This window comes from Canis lupus, chromosome 11 (assembly GCF_048164855.1).
Source record: "Canis lupus baileyi chromosome 11, mCanLup2.hap1, whole genome shotgun sequence".
Lineage (NCBI taxonomy): Eukaryota > Metazoa > Chordata > Mammalia > Carnivora > Canidae > Canis > Canis lupus.
The window spans coordinates 2,901,829-2,917,328 of record NC_132848.1 but is presented as its reverse complement, the minus strand read 5'-3'; the positions used below and the strand labels follow the sequence as shown (position 1 = coordinate 2,917,328).

Genomic DNA, 15,500 nt, shown 5'->3' with positions numbered 1-15,500 from the left:
TGTTAAAATAGTGTAGAAGTTAGTCCAATAGTTGGTGTGATGTTTGACCTTGTATCTGATGTGTACAGTGAGGCAATAATGCCAAAGTTTTTATGTCTTGGGACATAGAGTGAAGTATAAAACTTGGAAGGTATTTCCTGGGGCAGATAATCTTCCAAATTTGTTTCTTGAGATATGGATGTCTTCATATACCCCATAGCCCAAGATTAATACTTTATCAGCATTATTGCACATGGGTCAAAGGACTTTATTTAATATAATCTCTACACCCAACATGGGGCTCGAACTCAGGACCTGGAGATCAAGAGTTGCATGCTCTACTGACTGAGTGAGCCAGGGCCTCCAGAAGGACTTTTTAAAATTTTTTTTCCAACCAGCTTGTCAGTCTGCCTCATTCATTTTGAAATTTATGAAATTCTGCAAAACAGAAAAACTGTATTTGAAGAGCTCTGGAGATAGTTCTTAGATTGGGTCACTAGCAGTAAAAGTAGCATTGTGTTACTATGTTGCTTAGTGTTTTGTCCTAATTAAAGAGAATAATAGGGCATTTTTACCAATTAAAAAGATAATCTTAGCAAAAATTCATCGAAACTAACATATGGGGGTTTTTCAGGGAGAAGTAGTCTCACTAGTTTTGGTCTCCTTGGGTTGGACTCTTCATGACCTGTCTCACTAAACAGGATCTTAACCTACCTGCTCATCTCATGGTTTTTTTTTACGGGGGGATGTCTTCTTGAAGGCAAGGATCGAGTTCTTAACTGTTAGAACTGAAATTCTGAGAAACAATTAGGGCTGAACGAAGGAAATAACCTTGTTACAACCTTTGGAATATGACTTTTACTGTCCTGTAATTTCAGAGGCATCTCCATTCCTCTGGCAGTGAAGTGACCAGAGAGAACTGTGGCAGAAAACCTCATTTAGATCATTATATGATTTCTTTATTCAGTCAACAAATAGTTTAAAACCTACTGTGTACCTTGAGTGTGTACTTTGAGTGTTCAGTTAAATCAACCGAGAACATTTCACTAATTTAGAGCTCAAATTTATTGCCCCTTACTTTCTCAGTACTTCCCTGTTTATAGGCCTTATTTTCCGTAGGGGACAGCTGTCTAAAATACATTAAGATTTGGGACCTCTCTTCTTTCTAGGAATTGTTACCTCTGAAGAATGAAGCTAAATTTTTGGGTTCTCTGAGCAAAAACCACAGCCTTTATTGAATGAGTAAGCCGGTAGTGGCAGAAAAGATAGATTTATTCATTTGTCCAATCTGTGGCTTCAGCAATATTTCCTTTGGTTCTTTTAAGTACTTAGCACTAAATTAGGTGCTGGACATATAATGGTACAACATATTATCTGATTGATGCTGTAGAACCTATATGGTTTGGAAGAAATAAGGTCAAAGAACAATCCTCTTTGTGTTCTGAGCAGCCTAGACATGGCAGTTGTCTTTGAGTGGCGTTTTGTTTTTGGTTTTTTAAGATTTTATTTATTTATTAGAGACAGAGGACAGAGACACAGAAAGAGAGACAAGCAGAGGGAGAAGCAGGCTCCGTGCAGGGAGCCCGACATGGGACTTGATTCTGGGTCTCCGGGATCACGCCCTGGGCTGAAGGCAGTGCTAAACCACTAAGCCACCGGGGCTGCTCCCCCCCCCCCCGCCCTTTTTTAAGCTTTTATTTATCTATTAGAGACAGAGAAAGACAGGCAGAGGGAGAAGCAAGCTCTATGCAGGGAGCGCGATGTGGGACTCGATCCCGGGTCTCCAGGATCATGCCTTGGGCTGAGTGGCTCCCCTTAATATATGTAGTCTTCTTTCATCATTCTCCTGCCTCATTGCCCTGACTATGAAAGGGAGTTAAAGAAAGCACATTTTGAGAAAAAGCCTCAGTCCATACGTGCTGTAGTGGTCTGAGTCAGAGTTCCAAGTGCAGATTGTTACCAGGGCTGTTGGAATGGGCTATCCTTTACGAGAGAAGGTATGGGTTGGCATTTTGAACTCTGTATGGGTGGAGGAAGACACCTTAGCCAGAAAGGGGGTTTTAATAAAAGTCAGTACATCTTTGTAATTCTCTCAGGGTATGGAATAGGAATTGCAGAATGGGGCAGCTTTTGTATTATAGCAAGACTTTTCAACTTTGGTACAAATGATATTTTGAGCCAGATGATTGTTAGTTGTGGTGGGCTGTCTTGTATATTACAGGATCATTAGAAGTATCTCTAGCTTCTACTTACTAGATGCCAGTAGAATATACTTTTCAACATTACTAAATAGCCCCAGAGGCAAAATCACTCCTGGTTAGGAATCACTGTATTAGATTATGGTTTGTGAATCCAAATATGAGTAGACTTGAGAAATATCCTTTATAGCATTCACAGTTATGAAGGTAAGACATAGTGGTATGATTTATTTACTATACAGTAAAATTTGGATTTCCTGTTTAATAAAGATAAACACTTGAAAGCTTTCCCCACCCCTTCCTGCCCCGCCCCCCAATTTAGGAACCTCTCTATTTGTAGAACTGTGGTATTACTATATGGGAAGAATGAACCAAAGAACTGCAGGTACTGCCAAAGTGTCTGGCTGGATGGTTAATGTGTCTTGTCTTTCTGGGGGTAGCCTCAGAAGTCTGTTAGGATTGGCCAGGGCACCTGCAACAGTGTCGAAATCTGTAATATTTATTTCAACACATTGTGCATTGTCAGCCTTTTTGTGTTAAAACCATGTCACAGGTCCACAGAATAAGTAGCTCTTCAGTTGAGACTGAGAAAAACAGCCTTATTTGGCCATGTGGCAAGGGCTTTACTGCTTCAAGCTCAAGGAGCAATGTCCCTTAATTCTTACAAATGAAGCATAGAGTCTCTTAAGAGATCCATTTACACACTACCAGGACTGGGCTGAGTACTGGCCTGATTATACTTCCTGGTCATGAGAGCTGTCTGCTATTCTGGGGGTTGGGCACTGACTGATTCTTTTTTCATTTGCCCAAAATCCTATTAGTTCAAAGGGAGATATGCTCCTTTGCTTTACCTATTCTCCTTTAGGAGGGAGGGCATAGATGGGAAGTCATAATTTACCTTCAGGATTATTGTGACAAGCATCTTGGGTAGGAAGGTTAAAATGAAATAACCCTAGGTTTATTGCTTACAAGAGCTGTCTACATTTTTGCATTCCCGTGGTGTGATCCCATAGTTAAGGGTCATCTGAAATCAAGAGTCAATGTGTAAGGAAGTCTGACTGGGAGGATTACCCCTAGTTTTGTAGTACTGGTAAAAAAAAAAAAAAAATTTATTTGAGAGAGAATGAGCAAGAGTGAGTGGGACCAAGGATGTGGTGGGGAGGGGCAGAGGGAGAGAGTCTCAAGCAGACTGCTCTGAGCACAATGTGGAGCTCAATCCCACGACCCTGAGGTCATGACTTGAGCCAAAATCAGGAGTCAGACACTTAACTGACTGAGCCACCCAGGTGCCTCTGGTTATGTTTTTAAATTATATTTTTATTTTGATCTTTTGGGTCTTGTTATCTTTTTATCCTCACAAGCCATGGAGGTGGGTACTACAATTTTTAGTAATGATGAAACTGAGGTTCAGCAACATTAAGTAACTTGTCCAGGGTCACACAGCTAATGGTAGTATAGCTGGGATTTGAACGTAGAGCCCATAATGTGCTATTTTCACTGCACGGCACAAAGGGTATTTTATATTTTTAGGAAGCTTCTTGTAAATGAAGTGATTGTGGTCCTGATGACCCTTCAGCAGAGGCTAGTGGGGAAACAGACCTCAGGCACTAGATAACTTCCCATTCCTTTTACTTATCTGATTTCTGTGAGCCATCCATTTATTCCTATTAGTATGTAATTTATGAGACCTGAAACGCTGTGTTTTCCCAGAGTAGCAGAGAGGAGAAAGAAGGTCACTAGTTTCCTTGCAGATTCAAATAGAAAATGGAGAAATGAACTGTGGCCTATCATTGAGTGGAAGGATATAGTTTGGTGCACATGGGAGAAAAGGTGTCTGTCACACACATACCAGGGGAGGTGTGGCTGTGCATAAAACTGGGGGAGGGAAGAGGTGGGGATCAGATGAGATTGGCTCTCCAGGAATAGCGTTTCTAGTACTTCCGAAATGAATTACTGCATGTCCTCTTTGCTCTGTGATGTAAGCTTTGGAAGGAACCTAACCTAGAGGATTAGGGAATGAACTTTCCTCCTTGATGTCTTTCATTTCAGAAGCTTATCGTTCCATAAGGCTTATTTTTCAGACCCTTTATTACTGAGGAGTGGCCCTTGTAGGAAAATCCTCGGAGATCCTGAGGTCTTTCTCTGTAGAAACCCAGTTTCTTTGATGCACAGCAGGTTTAGTTCTGCTTATTTTAGAGTGACTATGGGAAATCAATCTATGCTAAAAAGATTTCCCCCTTTTGTCAATAAAATATGACTTGCTTAAAAAAAATTTTTTTTTTTTTAAATTTCAGTTAAGGGATACCTGGGTGGCTCAGTGGTTGGGTGTCTGCCTTTGGCTCAGGGCGTGATCCTAGAGTCCCAGGATGGAGTCCCACATCGGGCTCCCTGCAGGGAGCCTGCTCCTCCCTCTGCCTGTGTCTCTGTCTCTCTCGTGAATAAATAAAATCTTAAAAATTTTTTTTCAGTTAAAATTAATAAAGGTAGAGACAATTAGGGTATTTAGCTAGAAAATCTGATAACTGTCATGTCATAAATAGTTTATATTTCATGTTCAGAACACCTAATTGTGTCTAATTTGCATTATCTAGCATATTTAGGAACATGATTCTGAAAATCTTTGGGCAATAGTCATATATGTTCTTAATTTATTCATTCTTTAAACAGCTTTACTTCTGATTCTTTTTAAAAAGAGGTTGTTTGGGATCCCTGGGTGGCGCAGCGGTTTGGAGCCTGCCTTTGGCCCAGGGCGCGATCCTGGAGACCCGGGATCGAATCCCACGTCGGGCTCCCGGTGCATGGAGCCTGCTTCTCCCTCTGCCTGTGTCTCTGCCTCTCTCTGTGTGTGACTATCATAAATAAATAAATAAAATTAAAAAAAAAAAAAAAAGGTTGTTCGGGATCCCTGGGTGGTGCAGCGGTTTAGCGCGTGCCTTTGGCCCAGGGCGCGATCCTGGAGACCCGGGATCGAATCCCACGTCGTGCTCCCGGTGCATGGAGCCTGCTTCTCCCTCTGCCTCTCTCTCGCTCTCTGTGATATGACTATCATAAGTAAATAAAAAATTAAAAAAAAAAAAGAGGTTGTTTAAAACATCATCTAGGTCTTTATTGCCTTATCTTGGAAGCTTGATAAATCTACCTGAATTCTTCTGTCCTTTTTAAAAACATGGTAACATAAGGGGTTGCTTTTTCTATATTGAGATAGATCGTGTTTCTTACATATCAAATTAGTATGTACTAGTATGTCATAGTATCTGATAAGTCAGACTTTACCAGTAACTCTGGCTTCTGCTTCCTATCTTTCTTCCCTCTTATCTTTGCTCTGTCAAGGTTAAATATATTCTTTTTTTTTTTAAGATGTTATTTATTTATGATAGAGAGAGAGAGGCAGAGACATAGGCAGAGGGAGAAGCAGGCTCCATGCAGGGAGCCTGACGGGGGATTCGATCCCCGGTCTCCGGGATCACGCCCTGGGCCAAAAGCAGGCGGTAAAACCGCTGTGCCACCCAGGGATCCCAAGGTTAAATATATTCTGACCAAAAGCTTCACTTATCATTCCTTCTCATTTCGCCCTGTCATGTTCAGAACAGTGCAAAAAGCTTTTTAACCATACTATCCCTCCAAGGAACCACTACCCTTTACAAATGTAAGATATCCAACTATTCTCCCATGACCCTTTACATTTAAGCTACAGAACCAAAACATTAGGAAGTAACCATAATAGGTATAACAGAATAATATTCCTTGGTGTTCCACTGTTTGTTTTTTAAATATTTTTCTTTATTTATTCATGAGAGATGCAGAGAGAGAGAGGCGGAGACACAGGTAGAGGGAGAAACAGGCTCTACGCAGGGAGCAGGGAGCCTGATGTGGGACTTGATCCTGGGATTCCAGGACCACGCCCTGGGCCGAAGGCAGGCGGTAAACTGCTGAGCCACCCAGGGATCCCTTGGTTCCACGGTTTTTTAATCAGTTTTCCACCTCTGACGTTTTTCTGAGTTGTGTTCTTAGAAAACCATGAAAAAGAGTAGAAGTGTTGGATGATTTGAGTTTTGCTATTATGGTCTACTTCCCTAAAACATGTTTTCAAATCCCTTCACTAAGGTAACTACTATCTTCTTCAGATGCCTAGGGCTATGGACAGGATAACATGGAAATAATTTAACTCAAGTATAATAATAAACAGTGTAGCATATGTGTCAGATATGCTTTTTCTGCTAACACCCCTATCTCCATGGCTTCCTATCAAAAAGATGGCATTGAGAACCTTCTGTGGCCCCTGGGAATGGGACTCTGGCCTTACCTTGAGGGGAAGGAAAACAAAAGAATGGAAAAGGTTAAATATAACATAATAGAGGTTTAATAATATCTAACTTAGGAGGATAACCTGGACCAGAAGTTAAGATTGATTAAGGGGTTTACAGGGGAAGATTATTCGAGGCTTATAGCTTATTTTTTTCTCACTATTTATCTCTACAAGGGTGGCTTTATAGCACTATTTCTGTAGGGTCATTGCCCAGGTTAGGGGTATAGTTCCTCCTCTTTTTCAACCTGTACCCCCTGAAATAACCCCTAGTACATAGGTAGAAGAAGGGTAAGTAGACGGAGGGGAGGGGGCATTCCCTCTAGAAGATTCCAGGTGATATAACCTTGTTTAACCGCCAGTATTTTTTCCCCCCTCTCTCTTCCCTCCTACAGAAATGGAGGCAAACGACCATTTTAACTTTACTGGCCTTCCCCCTGCACCTGCTGCCTCAGGACTGAAACCCTCTCCCTCCTCAGGGGAGGGCCTCTACACTAACGGGTCTCCCATGAACTTCCCCCAGCAAGGGAAAAGTGAGTGTGAGGGCCACATGGCCTGGGGAGGGAGTGGGCATAATTCCTATAGAGCAGGTTGATGGGACAAGATTTGGCTCCCCTCTGGGCTAGCTACCTCACTACAGCTCTTTTTTCTTGCCAGGTGGGGAGGGAGGAAGTAAATCCTCAGAACTTCAGCTGCTGGAGAGAAATCAAGTTTCTAAGAACAAGTTCTAGGGGTTTTTGGAAGCAGCATTCTTAGTCTTGACTTAAGGTTGGGAGGGGTTAGAAAAACATACTGGCTTTTTCATCTTGGCCTGCTCTTCTGTCAGCCCTGTTCCCTGGCTACTGCCAGAGTGGTGAGATGGCTACTGCTTCTGATAACACTTCTGGACCCATGGGAGAGATAAAGGTCCAGCCCCCTGAGAAGCTGTTTTTAAAGGTGAAGCCAGCCCTAGGATTGGGGGTGGAGAGTTTGGGTGAAGGTAGGGATGTGTTTGCCTTTTAGTTTGTGTAGTAGAAGAGAGGGCAGATGCTTGGAGTGTCTGTGCCACCCCTGTCCTTGAGAGTAGAAGGTAGGGACAGAGAGAGTTTTAATGCTTACTTAGTTCCCCAAAGGGAAACATCTATTATAATTCCAGATGGAAGTGTTGCTGCCAAGATCAGGTCTTTCCCTGGATTTGGCTTATCAGTTGCTCTGTACATAGCTCTGCCAAGTACTTCTCTAATCTTGCCTGGATTTCAGGTACTTTATACTTGGAAGCAGAGAGAAGCCCAAATGCTTCCCTCCTTCCTTACAGCAGAAAAATACTGCCATAGCCTTATACCTAACTATTTCTCCCTTCTGTCCTCCACACAGGGGTTGCAGATAGATAGACGAAGCTCCTTTATTTCACTGGAGGACCCCCTCCCCCAAGTGTCTTTAGTATCTTGGTTCATTTTATTTGAATTGTCCTCCAGTCCAGAGGTGTTGAGAACTGAAGTCTGTAGCACTGGTCACGCAGTGATTTTCCCCCTGCAATATTACCCTCCAGTTCCTATGGGGGGGCCAAGCCCAGCCTTCTGAGTTGGGATCTTGCTGCTGTGGTGACTGCAGATTCTATTCTTAGCCCAGCACAAAGTGCTGGATCTGCATGTGCCAGTGAGGTGGAGGCTGTCCCTTCTGGTGCCACTGCAGGGCCAAACGGGCTCTGGGGTAAGGGGGGGGGGGGCGCTGGAGAATTCAGTCATGCCACTCCAAGGCAAGAATTCCTCTAGGGAATGAGGGTGGAGAAGAATGTAAGTCACTGTAGGGAGTCTGCAAGCAGCTTCATTTAAAAAAATAAAAAACCCTGAGCATCAGCAGCAGTCAGCTCTCTGCTGGTCGCTCCTGTGCTAGGCCAGTAGAGCTCCCCAGCTCCCTACTCAGCAGCCTCAGAAGCAGTTGCTAAGCTTACATCCAGGAGCATCTGGGTTCGGTGTTCCCTGGAGACCGAAAAGCTATAAATATAGCAGAGGGGGAATCCCCCTCCCCTTCACCTTCCCTTTTTCTAGTCAGCGCTGTTCTTTTGGTAGAGGCGCTAGATCTTGCACATGGATCTGTAACTGACCCTTCTCCTCTTTCTCTGCCAGGTTTGAATGGGGATGTGAATGTTAATGGCTTATCTACTGTATCTCACACTACTACTTCAGGGATTTTGAACTCTGCTCCCCACTCCTCCAGCACCTCGCACCTCCATCACCCCAGCGTGGCCTACGACTGTCTCTGGAACTACTCACAGTACCCATCTGCCAATCCTGGCAGCAACCTCAAGGACCCACCCCTTCTCTCCCAGTTCTCGGGGGGACAATACCCACTCAACGGCATCCTTGGGGGCAGCCGGCAGCCTTCATCCCCAAGTCACAACACTAACCTTCGGGCTGGGAGCCAAGAGTTCTGGGCCAACGGTACCCAGAGTCCCATGGGGCTTAACTTCGACTCACAGGAACTGTATGATTCCTTTCCTGACCAGAATTTTGAGGTGATGCCCAATGGACCCCCTAGTTTTTTCACCTCCCCACAGACTTCTCCTATGTTGGGATCCAGCATCCAGACCTTTGCACCCTCCCAGGAGGTAGGCAGTGGTATCCATCCTGATGAGGCAGCAGAAAAGGAGCTGACTTCAGTTGTGGCAGAGAATGGCACTGGCTTGGTAGGCAGCCTGGAGCTGGAAGAAGAGCAGCCAGGTATAACTGGGTCTGTGAGCTGGGCTGGGAGAGGAGAAACGGGGCTGGGGGGGGGGGGGGCAGTGGCTTTTTGAGGTGAGGAAAACTTGTCTTTCCAGCTCTCTGCAGTGGAGGCTGATTTGCATGTTGGTGATTAGCAGAGCCAAGTGGCTGGTGTTTTTGTGGCAGCAGCACCAGCTCGCGAGTGGGAGTGCAAATTATTTCAAGCTCATGCAGAGCTGCTGGCCTGGAGAGGGCAGGTGGGCGAGCCCGAAACAGCCCCAACAGACACGCTGCATCAAGAAGGGCTTCTTCCAAAATACAGGAAGGGGTTGGGGCATTAGTGGAGGGCATTGAAGCCAATTTGACTTGACTATGGCAAGGCCAGACTGGGCTGCTTGAAGTGGGCTGAGGCCTAATAGTGATTGGCACCCAAAGGTGGGAATGATGCAGGCAGAGCATACCGTTGCTTGTCTACTCCATTTGTTGTTGTTGTTGTTGTTGTTGTTGTTGTTGTTGTTAGCATTGGTACATGTGATAGTCCCTCTCTTTTTCCTCAAAATAGATAAATGCTTATTTTAGCATTGATTCCAAATACAAGAGTGACCACCCTATAAAATCACTGGGTATTTTCTCTGCTTACCACCTGTTCCCACTGGATGGGGAAAATAGCTGAGAATATGATGGGGCTCTTATCTCAGACCCCACTCTCCTTTCCTCCTCTCTTTACTTGCTATAGGATTTTATTAGCATTACTCACTAGAGTATCTTGGTAAGATTGGAACCCAACCATAGGACTGGTACTTAAAATTACTAAAGAATGAACATCCCACTAGCAAAGACTGACTGCCTACTGTAGCCACAGTTGAACAGTTGAAGGCACTGATATGACTTTTGCTCTCTTCTGGGATTTCCTAGAATTAAAGATGTGTGGCTACAATGGCTCTGTCCCTTCTGTGGAATCATTACACCAAGAAGTCTCAGTCTTGGTCCCTGACCCCACAGTGAGCTGCTTAGATGATCCTTCACATCTTCCTGATCAACTGGAAGACACTCCAATCCTCAGTGAAGTCTCTCTGGAGCCCTTCAACCCTCTGGCACCGGGTAGGCTTGGCGGCTGGCTCCCTTCAGTTTGTCCATGCAGAAGGTAGCCAGCTTCTATCACCTAGAAGAGATGGTAAACCAAGGAAAGTATTGAGGAATTTGGGGCATCAGGGCCTCCAGATAATCCTGTGGCCGAACACAGTTTCATGCCACTGGCTGACTAGGCCAACTGCACTCTGAGCTGAATTGGTTCATTTCCCAGGTTCTCTCCCAATGTTCCTTTTGGCCAGGAGCCCTGGGCTGTAATAATTCACTGGATAAGGACTTATTACCACATAGTTGGGCTATTTGAGTTCTAACTATCTCACTAAGAAAACTTGCCAGTGAACGAGTACCTTTCACCCCACTGAAATATAAGAAAAGCCGACTTTATGATGAATGCTAGAATTTTGTGTTGGTCTGTGGGTCGATATAGAGCCCATGCTTTTCCCTTCATTTCTATTTCAGGCTTTTACAATCCCTATTAGCCTGGTGACTTTACTGTTTCAGGGAGAGAGCTGTAGAATTTCCTTAATTTAATAATTAGAAAGAAACTTCACACAATGAGAACTAACTAGAATTGGGAAATCCTGAGACCAGTATTTCTTAAATCTTGTTTTCTGATTTTTCCACCTCCTGAAGAGCCAGTGAGTGGAGGACTTTATGGTATAGATGACACGGAGCTGATGGATACAGAGGACAAGCTGCCTCTTGAGGACAGCCCTGTGATTTCTGCCCTTGATTGCCCTTCTCTCAATAATGCCACTGCCTTCAGTCTCCTGGCAGATGATAGTCAAACTTCAGCCTCTATCTTTGCCAGCCCCAGCTCTCCACCTGTTCTTGGGGAGTCTGTCCTGCAAGGTAAGTGAAGAGAGGGAGGACAGAGTCTCTTCAACCCGAGAAAAGGTGAGGAAACCAGTTCCGTAGATAGGGCCTTAGGGATGGGCGCCTTACTGGGAGCTGAGGGGGCTATGGAATAGTGTGCGTTGGGACTAAAAAAGGCACAGGCTGCTCACTGACTTCTGCCCTGTGCCCAGAAGAACTTGTGGGACTTGGAGTTTGCAGGAAGAAGGAGGCCAAGGGCCTTACTGGGTCCAGGTAAAAGGTACTTCACACAGTGACAGCAATAGCTTTGCCCTTTAACCTTCATGAATGGCTGGAGAGGACAGCCAGAGGCTACTTCTTGTTTTCTAACCCTAGGGAAAAGCCCTCTAAGTGACTCTGTTTAGTTTAGTCCAGGTTCGACTGAGTAGACTCTCTTGCTTTGTAGGACACTATTTTTCCTTACCCATCCTGTCCCTTTGGATTCTAGATAACAGCTTTGACCTGAATAATGGTAGTGATGCAGAACAGGAAGAAATGGAGACTCAGGCTTCAGACTTCTCACCACCTCTCACCCAGCCAACCTCTGACCAGTCATCCACTATTCAGCTCCATCCAGCAACTTCACCAGCAGTCCCACCAACAGCTTCCCCGGCAATCTCCCTGGCAGTTTCGCCAGCAGCCTCCCTGGAAATCTCTCCAGAAGTCTCCCCAGCGGTTTCGCCAGCAGTCTCCCCAGAAATTTCCCCAGTCATCTCCCCGGCAGCTTTCCCAACTGTCTCTCCAACTTCATCAGCAGCCCTCCCACCAGTCTCTTCAGAAGTCTCCTTGACAGCCTCCCCGGTGACCTCCCCAAAAGTATCCCCTGCAGCTTCCCCGGTAGCTGTCCTCCCAGCAGCCTCCCCAGCAGATAAGGATGTCAGCACCTTCCCTGAAACCACCACTGATCTGGAAGAGATCACTGGAGAAGGAATCACTACTTCTGGTAGTGGTGAGTGTCAGATTCTGTTCCATTCCTAGTCAGTTTCAAGAAGTTGCTATCCTTTTGTGGCATTTAGCCCTTTCCTGCTGGCCTGTTTCACTGTTTTGCTTAAATTCTTAACTTGGGTATCCCCCTATCTTCCTCCCAAGGTGATGTCCTGAGGAGACGTATTGCTACCCCAGAAGAAGTTCGTCTTCCCCTCCAACATGGGTAAATGCTCTAATTTGCTACATACATTGACCTTGACAAATTTAGTGAATGACTTTAGGAAGAAGGGAAGAGAGGTCATCTCATCTGAGATGGAGAGGAATGGGCTAGGCAAAAAAATGGATTAAAGGACAGTTATCTGCAATGATAATGCCTGAGATTCCTAGGCTTTCCTCCTTCTCCCAGGATCTGCCTCCCCTCACCTATTCTTTATTCATCTTGTAGCTACTTGGATTTTCGCTCCAGGGGCTTACAGCTGTTATCTTTTCCAAACCCAGCTGGTGACCCTAGAGCTCAGATATCCAAATTAGCTGACTTGCTTTATATACTTACAGAAGGGATAGCAGTGAGTAGGGAGTGGCTAAATCCTGATGAGTTAGGATTTTTTATTATTATTATTTTTTCAATGCTCTTTGGAGAGGTAAGGGCAAGAACAGTATGTGACTAGAATGAACAAGCCAGTTGACACTGAGGGCCTCATAAGAATGACTGCCTTCCTGATTGTCCCCACCCCCCACCCCTCTAGGCTACTTGTGGTCACCAAGTCTGAGTTCTTAAAGTTTTGAGAGAAAGATAAGGCTTAGTCTTAGAATAATCTGTTTCTCAGAACACAGAGTTCCTTACTAAACCTTGGCCTACAAAGTCATTTCATGAAGTCAGCAGCAAGTTTACTCTTCTGCTTGTGCCCTCACCCTCTTTCTTTTCTGCTTTTAGTCTTCATCCTTTTCACTGGAAACCCAGCAATTGCTTTGAGTGGTATTGGGGAGGGGGTTCCTAGCTGCTCATCACACACTGACTTTGTCAAGGCAGGGTGCAGGTCTTTCTGGGCCTGTGGAGTTTGGTGTATTGCCTTCCCCCCGGGGCCCTGAAGGATTTGTAGAGCTCAGGCCTGCCTTCCCACCACACTTGTGTCTCGTGCTATGTTTGCATCTAGTAAGACAGGATGCTGGGAGGGTCATCTCAGTGAGCTTGGCTCCTGGGATGGCTTGACTGTGGGTAGGAGTGTGACCTGGCGGCAGGGCACGTGTGCTTCTCTGGCAGGTGGCGGAGAGAGGTGCGCATCAAGAAGGGTAGCCACCGATGGCAAGGGGAGACATGGTATTATGGTCCCTGTGGGAAGAGGATGAAACAGTTTCCAGAAGTGATCAAGGTAATGTAGCTTTCATGGGCATTTTAATGGAAGCACGGGCTCTTTTCTTGGGCCCAGTGGCAACAGACTAGCATTTTCTGCTCTTTGGCCTGTTCTGCTTGTGCTGTTGTTGGACAAAGGCATGGTAGGGCTGTGACTTTATTAATGCCACTTTGCCTCCTCCTTTTAGTATCTGAGCCGCAATGTGGTACACAATGTCCGCCGTGAGCACTTCAGTTTCAGTCCCCGTATGCCTGTTGGAGATTTCTTTGAAGAGAGAGACACACCAGAGGTGCATACCCCAGGGTTAAATATGCTTTTGTCTCTGAGAAAGAATTGGTGGACAAGTTGTAGCTTCTTGTGGGGTTTGGAGGTTCTGGGGCATTGAATGATTCAGAGGATCCAGTGGCTTGCACCCTCACATTGTAATAGTCTTCCTCATTACCTTAGGGCTTGCAGTGGGTACAGCTCTCAGCAGAAGAGATCCCATCCAGGATTCAGGCAATTACTGGGAAACGGGGCCGACCTCGAAACACTGAGAAGGCCAAGACTAAGGAAGTCCCCAAGGTGAAACGGGGACGAGGTCGGCCACCCAAGGTCAAAATCGCTGAGTTGCTGAATAAGACAGATAACCGCCTCCTAAAGAAACTGGAAGCCCAAGGTACAGTGGTGTCTCTTATTTTACTTAGGATTCTACTTGCTTTGTGAAGTATTAGAGATGTTGAGGAATTACTAATGCCTGGGTTTCCCCGGGAGCATGGCATTAATTATCTGGACAGAATGAATCTGAATCTACCATCCCCTCCCTAGAAAGTAGCACCAAAGTCCCAGCACTTTTCTTTAACAACCTAACAACCTGTTTCCTGATTTGCTCATACTAGTGGATTCTTGGGTGGTCCACAGACCTGGGTGGTTCCCAGATATTGATAGGCAAAGAGAGGGCTTCCATATCCTTCCTTGCCATCTTTCAGCTCCTTGGCTTATAGGTTTGGGGTGTGCACTTTTACCTTATTCATTGCCACCATCACAGAGGTTCAGAATTAACATCTGAATCCAAAGATAATTGACACTGGTAGGAAATAGTCAATAAACAGGTAGGAAATAGTGTAATTTTTCAGCAAATATCACATTTATTCATTATAGTGTGAAAATTTTGAAAAAAAAAATTGTCTCTTATTCAGAGTTCCAGCTCTGCCACATTCTGACCATATGACCTGGAGCAAGGCACTTACATTTTGCTAGAAGCCTCTACGGGGTTATCTACAGATAGTATCTAATTTAGAGGGTTGCCGTATAGATATGGTGGTGTGTCCATGCCAGAAGAGAATGGGTACTACTCTTGTTTGTAGCATTCCATTTCAATATTCAGTCTTCCAAAAGCAAAGACTTTTTTTTTTTTTTTTTTTTGGATAGAGTAAGGCATAAGAGTGGACCATAAGCAGTAGCTGTGTCAGTGATCCAATTCTACTGAGGTGTCCATTATTTGAGCCCTTTCTTTCTAGCACATTGTTTATTAATTTGTGATTCCAACTTTGGAGACCCCCTCTTTCCTTGGCAGTTTGGTTTTGTTTTCTTTCTGTGCACTGAAATCAGTCCATGGGTTGCCGCCCCAACCAAGTCTTCTGGGAAGAGAGACAGCTTACGAGGCTACTCTGCCATTGTGGCCTCTAGGACCCCTTCTAAAGTAGTCTAATCTGTTCTAGGGGCTGGGACTTCTGGAGAGGATATTTTTGAGTTCTTTGTGCTGTCCCATAGCTGGTATCTCTTCTTCACCATTTTTCTCCCTAGCATTTTATTATGTGTACTCAAAAATAAAACTAGATTCTTCAGGGAGCTGCTTATTAGGAACCCAGCTTTGTGATAGGCGTGTGCTGCTCTGAATGCTGGGAATCAGTCTGCCCTGCCTCACTCTTCATTTTTCTTTCTGCCCTCACAGAAACACTGAATGAGGAGGATAAAGCAAAGATGAGTAAAATCAAGAAGAAGATGAAGCAGAAGGTACAACGAGGAGAGTGTCAGCCTACTAACCAAGGACAGGTGAGAGACATCAGAGATTATATAGTGGGTTAACTTTTCCTACAATCTGCTTCATTGTCTTTTTCTTTCTCCCACATTTGCC

At 44.9% G+C, this 15,500-nt stretch overlaps 1 protein-coding gene across 6 annotated transcripts in view; it reads left to right on the top strand.

Annotated features, from left to right (window-relative positions):
* The window catches only part of BAZ2A (bromodomain adjacent to zinc finger domain 2A), a 32,801-nt gene that overhangs the window by 9,001 nt on the left and 8,300 nt on the right, over positions 1-15,500 (top strand). For 4 of the 6 annotated variants that reach the window (XM_072842801.1, XM_072842802.1, XM_072842803.1 and 1 more), the window contains 10 exons: positions 6,876-7,013; positions 8,586-9,179; positions 10,077-10,262; positions 10,884-11,102; positions 11,554-12,054; positions 12,195-12,255; positions 13,294-13,402; positions 13,572-13,673; positions 13,832-14,042; positions 15,318-15,418. In XM_072842801.1, the coding sequence (XP_072698902.1) occupies positions 6,878-7,013; positions 8,586-9,179; positions 10,077-10,262; positions 10,884-11,102; positions 11,554-12,054; positions 12,195-12,255; positions 13,294-13,402; positions 13,572-13,673; positions 13,832-14,042; positions 15,318-15,418 (2,220 nt within the window). In that variant the 5' untranslated portion in view covers positions 6,876-6,877. Of the gene's footprint in view, positions 1-6,875; positions 7,014-8,585; positions 9,180-9,279; positions 9,419-10,076; positions 10,263-10,883; positions 11,103-11,553; positions 12,055-12,194; positions 12,256-13,293; positions 13,403-13,571; positions 13,674-13,831; positions 14,043-15,317; positions 15,419-15,500 lie in introns of those variants that run through there. The other 2 variants (XM_072842804.1, XM_072842805.1) reach the window with 2 other exon arrangements.